This window comes from Trachurus japonicus, chromosome 8 (genome assembly GCF_045865225.1).
Source record: "Trachurus japonicus isolate A0001 chromosome 8, Traja_1.0".
Classification (NCBI taxonomy): Eukaryota; Metazoa; Chordata; class Actinopteri; order Carangiformes; family Carangidae; genus Trachurus; species Trachurus japonicus.
The window spans coordinates 19,101,395-19,111,345 of NC_140914.1; the positions used below are offsets into that span (position 1 = coordinate 19,101,395).

The 9,951-nt window shown below is 41.2% G+C and overlaps 2 protein-coding genes across 2 annotated transcripts in view; both read left to right on the forward strand.

The window, feature by feature from the left end:
• The window catches only part of LOC146983088 (interferon-induced protein 44-like), a 38,512-nt gene that overhangs the window by 806 nt on the left and 27,755 nt on the right, over positions 1-9,951 (forward strand). Inside the window, exon 4 of the mRNA XM_085784474.1 lies at positions 30-130. Coding sequence (XP_085640600.1) covers positions 30-130 — 101 coding nt within the window. The remainder of the gene's footprint in view (positions 1-29; positions 131-9,951) is intronic.
• LOC146983089 (interferon-induced protein 44-like) lies at positions 5,532-8,444 on the forward strand. The gene is made up of 7 exons (XM_085784476.1): positions 5,532-5,553; positions 5,693-5,735; positions 5,894-6,083; positions 6,964-7,113; positions 7,222-7,393; positions 8,034-8,134; positions 8,265-8,444. The coding sequence occupies exons 1-7, from the start codon at positions 5,544-5,546 to the stop codon at positions 8,424-8,426; spliced, it is 828 nt and encodes a 275-aa protein (XP_085640602.1). The 5' UTR covers positions 5,532-5,543; the 3' UTR covers positions 8,427-8,444.

Consider the following 9,951-nt stretch of genomic DNA (forward strand, 5'->3'; position numbering starts at 1 on the left):
CTGACTGGGATTCTGCTGTGAATTGGCAGGAATTCCCCAACTGGCTATTATCACCAAAATTGATCAAGCCTGTCCTGAAGTTGGAAAAGACACACAGAACGTGTATAAGAGCAAGTATCTGAAACTACAGGTACATTTCTATTGGTCAGTTTGTTGAAATTAGTTTTAAAGTAATTTAACTTGACATGTTACTATTCTAACACAGGAATCTCCTTTGTTCAGCACTTTATTCTCAATTGTTCATATTTACTGTAGATGGAGAAATTCAGTGTGAACCTGGGTATTCCACTAAACTGCATCTTTCCTGTGAAGAACTACCACTCAGAAATCGAAACTGAAGACAACACTGATGTTCTGATTCTGAGTGCACTGAAACGCATGATTAAACATGGAGAGGACTACATCAACAGCTTGTAGAGCTACACAGTGCTGAGGCAAATCATGTTCATCACAGTAAGGAAAATGTCTGTGATTTGATCTATTTTACATGATAAAGCCTATGTACTGTATTTTAAATTACTGATTTGTATGGGTATGGGTGTAACAATAATTAGTCAAGTACTGTTAAACTTAATTTAAGTAAAACCAAGATGGCATAGAGCTATCTCTCTATGCCCTTTGAATTTTTGCATTGTTATGGTGGCAGGCAGCTGTTTGTGGTGTTGTACTTTCAAAATAATCATGGATCTGGTGGAGGGCAGATCAACAGATATAAATGTTTTGGATGATATGGATGAAATATGAAACTACATACAATCATTTGTTGTTGCAAGTCTATTTAAAACTGATCATGTGGAGTTTGTTTTGTATAAATAACAGAGATGATGGAATACAGTGTCTAATTTTCATGAGCCGGACATTCAGGAATGAAGATGAATAAAGTTCCTTAAAGGGATAGTTCACCCTAGAATGATATTTCGCTCATTATCTACTCACCCTCATGTTGACTAAGGGCTGGAAGAAGTCTCAGAGTCCTCCGTCCCTTCTCTGAGTTACAGGGGGTCTTGGCGTAGCAGTGCATGTCCATATAACGGTTGCAAAGGGACACCAGAGCTCTTCGTAAAAAAACACACACAAAAAAACATCCAAATACCTCCATGATGCTCGTATGTAATGTCCGTCTTGTGCTGAAGCCCCAAATTGCGTAATTGTCCCGAAAAAAATTAAATAAGTCCACATTCCAAGCATGTTTGTAGCGGAAGCTTCTCGAAGCTCCTCTTCCTGGTCCGTCCAAATCTCGCGTGATTTGCGCCGGCGTCAGTGCGGTTACTGCGAATCACGCGAGATTTGGACGGACCAGGAAGAGGAGCTTCGAGAAGCTTTCGCTACAAACAAGCTTAAAATATAGACTTATTTAATTTTTTTCGGGACAATTACGCAATTTGGGGCTTCAGCACAAGACGGACATTACATACGAGCAGCATGGAGGTATTTGGATGTTTTTTTGTGTGTGTTTTTTTACGAAGAGCTCTGGTGTCCCTTTGCAACCGTTATATGGACATGCACTGCTATGCCGAGACCCCCTGTAACTCAGAGAAGGGACGGTGGACTCTGAGACTTCTTCCAGCCCTTAGTCAACATGAGGGTGAGTAGATAATGAGCGAAATATCATTCTAGGTTGAACTATCCCTTTAATAAAACAATCAGTCTCTTGGAAGGCAAAATATAGCTAAACAGCAATGTTGGGAAGGCCCAGATGAGTTTTATTTGTATTTTTTTTTTTTTGCTTTGCTTTGTTTTCTTGCCATTTTTTTGTCTGTCACACTCATGACCTCTGGCTTTGCAGGAACAAACTTTTATTTGTTTGTTTTTACTTTTATCTGATCTCCTGTGTGATTCCTGCTTTTGAACTCATCCCTGGGTTTAAGTGTGGCTTTTTAATGTACTGTAGCATAAATAAATTGACTTACTCTTGGTTTCAGTGACCCATGCTGATGAGTTTCTGTCAGTAGCTTACTGGTTTATACAGTAGCATCTAAAAGCTGTGCCATCCATTATGTTGAAGCACACATAGGTCCTGCCCAGCAACTAACTGTTTCTCTGCACAGCACATTTTGACCTTGTTCTTCATGATCAAGATCATGCTACAGGAAATGCTGCTTACTCATGGGAATTCATTTTGCAGTTCATTGCCTAAATTAACACAACAATTAAAGAAAGAAAACTATCATATTTTCTGGACATTGATCACATTCAATCCTTCTGAGTGTGATCATGTGAGCATGTGCATGTGAAATCAACAACACATTGATCACTTGTAGAAGCAATGCTTGAGGTCAAAACCCATGTGGGAAACATTCAGCTCATGTGTTTATTTTGTACCAAATATAATGCAAATTCAACTCAAATTTGCATATCGACCACAGCAAACTAAAACCTAAAACCACAAACTAAAACACACAGGCAGGAACACAGCTCTTTCAGTTCAGTCCTTTCAAAAACATGAGAAATGACCCATACAAATTCACAGTTGAGCAAGGGTCATAAAAAATGGAGGCATGTCCAAAATTTAGACCTTGGACCTCAATTACCCTACTTTTTGATGAGAGTGACACTGCAAAGAAAACATGTGAACAAAGTGAAGGAGGCATTATGAGAATGACAGTGTAGTAAACAGGCAGTGACTTTACAGAGACAGTTGCCCTTGCACAAAAAGGTAAGACTTTTTGCTTGTTCAACTTATTCTCATGGGAATATTTGAGAGGAGGGGAAATTGAGGATTATGATTATGAAAATGAGAAGGTATGTGATATTACAAGTGTAAGGTAATGGATTATGAGTTGTGCAGATTTTTATTCTGTATTTCTCTCTGCGTGTGTGAGCTATATTACTAATAACACTATGCTGCCAGTTATTAATGTTCTGGTTGTGGTTGTTCTAACTTTGCCTTAAAATATGTTGCTTTGTAGTTAAATTCTTAATTACTAAACTCCTCACACAATGTAAAATGTGGCAGCAATAGCTTGACATGATTGGATCTAACAAAAAGGAGGGTGCTGTATTTTTAGTTGTCCCCTGTTTTCTATTAGAGTCTCTTTGGTGATTGCTCTCTGTTCAGGTGGAGTTGTTAGGTTTGATTCAGTTATTTGCTAGACATAACCTTCTGCCTTGTTCCCCTCTTTTAGTTGGCCCTTGTGACTTTGTCTTTTCTAATTACCTCTGCCAAGTAAATTATCAACCAATTCTCATCAGATTGTTTATATTACTTCCCTTCATGAATGCAAGCTGGGTTGTGATTAGAAACAAAGACAGAAAGAAAGAAAGAAAGAAAGAAAGAAAGAAAGAAAGAAAGAAAGAAAGAAAGAAAGAAAGAAAGAAAGAAAAGTGAACAGACATTGAAATCAATATTTAAAACTCAAAAAGTCTTTTTTAAAGGGACAACGAGGAGTTTGTAATGGTAATGGTGGAAATGCTGGGCGAGCCGACCAGCGTTTCTTTACTTTCGGTTTTGCGGACGCTGCCCGGTGGGTCATGGGAATAACGTTGCTGAATCGCCGTTTATGGTCGGAACTACGACGGTATGTGATTGTCTTCAAACCTCTGACTGTAAAGCAGAAGTAAGCGATCCGGTGGTTTTGGCTAACTTCTTGTCAGCCGATGGAGTTAGCAGTCCCCGCCCTCGTCCCTACGTCACCACATTCACGCGCATCCCTTGGCTACACACACAGAGAGGACCGCCCCTTTATGCCGTTCTCTCTCCTCATTGGATAAAGGTTGTAGGATACAAGGAAAGTTTTCTCCTCGGCTTACAGCAGAGCAGAGTGACTGACAGACCCGTGTTTCAGACCAAACACTCTATATAAGTGATTGCTGTCGGAAGATACAACTATTTAAGACTTACGTATATTAAAGGAGCTTGAGGCAAGATGAAGAAATAAAACTCACTAGCGATACAACGGCCGTAGCGGCCGTCAGGGTTACTGCAGCCATCAGCCAAGCTGGTGCGGGAGCGCGCATCAACTCTCCACAGCAGCAGCTGATGCTGTGACAGTGACACTGTGGCTGAATTGGAAACGGCACAACGTTACTATACCAATGTTTTCCACTAATCAGCCGCCACAGTTTGGTTTGGGTCCGCTGCAGCAATCTCTCACAGAAAAAAAGAACAGCTTCACTGTCTCTCATCTCTGCCAGTCAGCCCCTCTACCTGCTGTCTCACGACACAGACACAGACACACACACACACACACACACAGACACACACACACACACACACACATCGCGCCTGGCTGTTAATAAACAGTAAATGCGCCATGCCGCGCTCATTGTACAGTGCTCAATTTACCGTGACACCGGGGGGTTGACCGCCCGGCATCAGGTCAGCACCGGCCGCCGCCTCTGTGAGCCGCTGGTGCCACTCGGCTGCTCTAGTGCAGAGCCACTAGAGCAGCCGAGTGGCACCAGCACTCCGAACACGTCAGAGAATTTCCTTACAGGTGTCGTTTGGATAAACCGACCACGGATGAATCAATCGGCTCATTGTAAAACTATTTATTTATTTATTGAAGTAGCCTAAATATGGTGATTTTTGTACGTTGCTCACACACACCTGAAGCTTCACTTTTCATTCAAATGAACTAATGCGACTGACACAATTGTTAGATTTCATCAATGAGACCAGCATTTATCTCCTAAAAACAATTCAATCAGCCGGCAGAAAACCTCTAAAAACCTGTGGGGAAGTTACTCGGCTCGTTTTCTAGGAGGACAGAGGACAGAGGCTGCCCAGCCGATGAGCTCAGCTCCCCGGCTGCAGCCTCTGTGACGAGCCGCCGCTGCTGCTGCTGCTGCTGCTGCTGCTGCTGCTGCTGCGTGTGTGTGTGTGTGTGGCTCTGCACTCCTCCGAAAAATGTCGGAGCAAACCTACTTACAGTGAGACGTTTTTTGGATAAACTGACAACAGATTGGGAATCTAAACCGTCACTTTCTCGCATGAAAAAATATTAAAATGTAAGAAAGTGACGTCTCTCTATTCGCTGCTCACATGACTGTTCAGGCTGCAAGACATCCGCCGACCGCTGGTCGCAAGCGCTGGAAAGCCGAAGCTGTCGAGGACGCGCATGCAGCGTCATTTGACGTCACATCCGCGGACAGCGCGGGAAATTCAGACCCAGAATTGCAGCGCATTATGCAGCACACAGCCTGTTCAAGGCAACGGAGAGATACGCGAGTGGGCTCATTCTTTTTGGTTTTTAACGCTTCATCGCCCATTAGCAGTAAAAAACTTAAAACGCATGTGCATTTCTTGCCTCATGAACCTTTAACACAAACATTCCGCTTACTTCTGCTTTAATTCATGATGAATGAAAACATTCCTGGCAAGACGTCCGTCTTGCGCCGGTCAAAGAATTTCACCATGCGCGCGGAGGCTCATGGTAAATGTAGCATGAAAACACTTCGCTTTCCAAAACTCCTCGTTGTCCCTTTAAATTGTCTCACTTGTCACTATGTCAGGGTTGTTTTTAGGGGGCTGTCTTTCTAGTTGTATATATTTAAACCTATGCAGATTATTTTAGTAATGTCATATATTTTATTTTACAGCCATGGGAGGTAAGTCCTGACCTTTCATACTTCTAAAATATTCCAAATAGGGGAAACATTGGAATTTCTCAAATAATAACATTCCCAGAAAACACAAAATGATTGTGCAATTAAACATCTTTACCTTCCTGTGTGTGACTGTTTGTCATTTGTCCTTCAGCCCTTTTAAGTGAGCCTTGGAGGGTTCTCCCAGAGTGAGTATGACTATGGTATACATAAATTCATTTGCCATTTGATTGAGTTAAGTCTTGTTTTTGTGATAACAAAGCAGAATCAGATCAGTCAATCAGAATATTGTGCATCGTAAAAAATTGCACAGTATTTTATTTTCATGTATTTCTTCATTTAACAGGAACAATCTTGATTATGTGGAATCTTATCAGCCTCGAAACAAAGACGTCAAACATCTCAGAATCCTGCTCCATGGGCCGGTCGGTGCCGGCAAGTCCAGTTTCATCAACTCTGTTGACAGCGTTTTACAAAACAGAGTGTGCAATCGAGCTCAGACTGATGCAATTTCTGGGGCCAGCTTCTCACAGAAAGTATGAACAACTATTGATTGTAGTGATTATTCAGCCAAAATAAAATTATCCATAATTCATTAAGAATGCTTAAAGGTCCAGTGCTATTTGGCAAGGTTTATTGGCACTACCCATGAATATATATTGTATAAGTGTATAATCACTATAAAATAAAATCAGTTTGGGTTTTTACAAGGGTCTTGCTTTAGAGAGTGTCACCATCTTGTACGGCAGCCTAAACGGAAAATCCATCCAGCCAGAGAGTACACGATTCACGAGTTTCATGTTCAAATAAACCAACGAAAGAAGAAAGTGGAAGGAAAGAAAAAGGAGAGGAAACAGCATAGAGAGGTTTAGATCTTCACCTCATCACTCCTTGCTCCTGAAATACTCCCAGTCGTGGTAAACACGTTTTTTTGTCCTTGGATGCCACCATCACTTTGTTGACGGGAGGGGTGAGTGTGAGCGAGCGAGTGAGCGCTGCAAACTAGAATCCGAATGCTGGATATCATGATTTTCCCCCCATTTTACACACTGGACCTTTAAAAACTTAATGAAAGCGGGTAAAACTTTGTTGAACTTCATTAGATACACTTTGCTTTTCTTCATCTTCTTCACCGAAGAAAAAGGTTTGGCTTGCGTTTGTAGGCACTGTCTGTGCAGCTACCATTGGCCCAAACCCATACTTGTCCTGGCAGAGTGACTACAGTATTATATAAAGTGATTTATTATGTTTAGGTAAGTCACACTGATCTATTAACACATGTTCATTTACATGCAGACCAGAGAAGCAGAAGCTCAGAATTTAGTCCATTGCAATCCTATCACCTCCTTGGAAGATGCAATATCTTTTCTTTTTTTATTGGTAATTATGTAATTAACTATAGCTTCTGTTTTACAGTACAAAACTTACAAATTCCACAAAGAACCAGACAGCTCTTATTCTTTCATTTTTAACGACATCATGGGTCTTGAGCAACGGACTACCAAGGGAGTCCCTGTGGAAGATGTCAAGTTGGCCCTGAGAGGACATGTGAGAGAAGGTTATGAGGTACAACACTTTGAACTTTAAACAATATTTTATCATTATTATATATTATCTGTAATCAGGAAATAACATTGCAAATACCATTACACCAATTTTTAAATCATTTTCTAGTTCATTCCTGGACGCCCACTGAAAGAGGGTGACCAACACTACAATTCATCTCCCACTCTGCAGGACAAAGTTCATGTATTGGTTTGTGTTATTCCTGCCAACTCTGTATCTCTAATCAGTGATGATATTGTGAAGAAGATGAGAGACATCAGACTGGCAGCTGGCAACATGGGTAAGAGCAGACTTCACAATACAGTGTACTCTGATCTAATGGTGCCATATTGGATTTTGTGAATGAGAACGATGTTTATTATACTGGGTAACACTTTATAATAAGTACACACTATTAAGCATTAGTTAAAGCAGAAGTAAGCGATCCGGTCGTTTTGGGTAACGTCTTGTCAGCCGATGGAGTTAGCAGTCCCCGCCCTCGTCATGGATCTATTGGTCCTCGTCCCTACGTCACCACATTCACGCGCATCCCTTGGCTGCACACACAGCCCTTTACGCTGTTCTCTCTCCTCATTGGATAAAGCTTGTAGGATACAAGAAAAGTTTTCTCCTCGGCTCAGAGCAGAGTGACTGACAGACCCGTGTTTCGGTCCAAACACTAAGTGATTGCTGTCGGAAGATACACCTATTTAAGACTTATATTAACACAAAAATATCGCTTACTTCTGCTTTAATAAATACTGAATTTTTCATTTATAATGCATGGATACTCATTAGTATGTACAGTTAGTACTTATTAATGATGAGTAAAACATTTTAAACTAATTACATACTAATGAGTATTCATGTGTTGTAAATGATGAATTCAGTAATTAATGCTAAAGTGGTACCCTATACCGATTAATTCTCTGAATCTACAGGGATTCCACAACTGGTTATTCTCACCAAAGTTGATGAGGCCTGTCCTGAAGTCAAAGAAAATATAAACAATACCTACAGGAGCAAGCACCTTAAGGAAATGGTACATTTTAATTGAGGACTGAAATGGATAGATTTAAAAATTGAAAGTTTGTTTTTTTCAGTTTTAACATGACTCTTGCTCTCACTGTACAATGAATGATCCATAGTATTTTTTTCAATTCAAAATTTAGGTAGACAGAATCCACATGCTGCTGGGCGTTCCTGTGAACAGCATCTTTCTAGTGAAGAACTACTGTTCAGAAATCCAAGTAAATGATGGTGTTAGTGCTCTGACACTGTGTGCACTGAAACAGATGATTTCCTTTGGAGAAGACTTCCTCAACAACCTGTAGACCTGCAAACTGCTGAGACAAATGGATCTTTGTTTTTAGATAACTTTTCCTTTTATTTTCAATTATGTTATGTTCATTAAAGTAATTCCTGTTTTTTTTCTTTTCACAATAATAGAACTCATTCAAATGAGTCACATAGTTCACACTGTCCTTCATCATAATGCCACTTTTTACCCGAATAGTGACTCTTGTGACCCTGACTGAGAGTGAAAAATAAGCTGCATTTTTAAAATACAGCAGAAGTGGAGCATGAGTATAAAGCATCTACACAGCCAGAAAAAATGACGACGACAAGAGCAGTACAATAAAATCTACAGCACAACGATTACGCAACAATCAAAACTGTTGCACAATGATTACGGCGCCAAAAAAGTCCAGAGGGTCTTAAACGGTTCCTGCGTTTCATGGAGAAATGCCAGAACTACAGTATAAATGTGAAACAAACAAACATAAATATTCAAATCAGTGGACTACATGAAGGTGGTTTCGAACTTTGTGTCCCCTGTATTCTTGTTTTATGCATTAGGGCCTTTGTGTCATTGTTTTGTGTATGGCCTCAGGTCTTTTTAACATCATGCCGGAGGACTAGAGCTGTAAATTAGCCTTTGGCTAACACTGACACATTTACAGAAATGTCCATAAATGTGCACTGTCCCCTAAATAAATAAAAATAAAATAAATAAACTTAAGTTTATGACTTTACTGAAACCTATTTACTTTAATGTAAGTTTGAATTATGGATTTGGCAGCCCCTGTGGACGAAAGTGGTGGTGTTGGACAGGAATGAAGACTGCATTTCCCACTGTTGTGAAGATGTTTGTCTGGCTGGCGCGTGTAATAATATAATAATGTTGGGACTCAGCCCATTCAAATTGGAGGACCTGACCACATGGCCTCCTTTGTCTCCCAAACAAAGGAAACCCTCTGAACTCAGCCTCCCAGCGTCCTTCACCTCTTCACACCTAGGTGTGAAACCTCCACTACTGACCCACCATTGGTCAGGTATGGCCCCAGGACCGGTGAGGTCACAGGCCATATAAAAGGAGAAGTGTCCTTCTCTTCTCTCTCTCTTCGCCCTCTTCTCTTCCCCGCTCTTCAGCAGGAGCTGCCGCTCCCCTCAGCTCCTCACCTGGAGCTACTGCTACAGCTCTCCAATGATACCTCCACTGGTAGCGCCGCAAGTGCCTACCAACGGATTAAAGAAAAGGAACCAGCTAACACGACGCAAGCTCTGCTAGTTGAGCTACGGAGCCACAAAACAAAGCAACCAACTCTGCAAGGAGAAGGACTCTCCTCAACGGAACTCAAACTACTCAGCCAGGACGGCTGTAGTTCACTGGACAAAGACACAATCACTGGACTTGACAAACCGCAACAGGACCGGCAAAACCCTGCAACCGCAGGAATCCCCACCAGCACCGGATCTTCTCACCTTCATGTGACTTGGTAACGTAACTGGGCCTAGTTAGGAGGATTACCTTGCACCTTGAATAAGCATAGAGTACTTCAACCATGCCAATGTATG

Excerpts from the sequence above, each read along its gene's own strand:
- LOC146983089 (XM_085784476.1), top strand. Across the intron at positions 7,114-7,221 it reads ATGTGAGAGAAGGTTATGAG|TTCATTCCTGGACGCCCACT; the intron begins GTACAACACTTT and ends ATCATTTTCTAG. Across the intron at positions 7,394-8,033 it reads ACTGGCAGCTGGCAACATGG|GGATTCCACAACTGGTTATT; the intron begins GTAAGAGCAGAC and ends CTGAATCTACAG.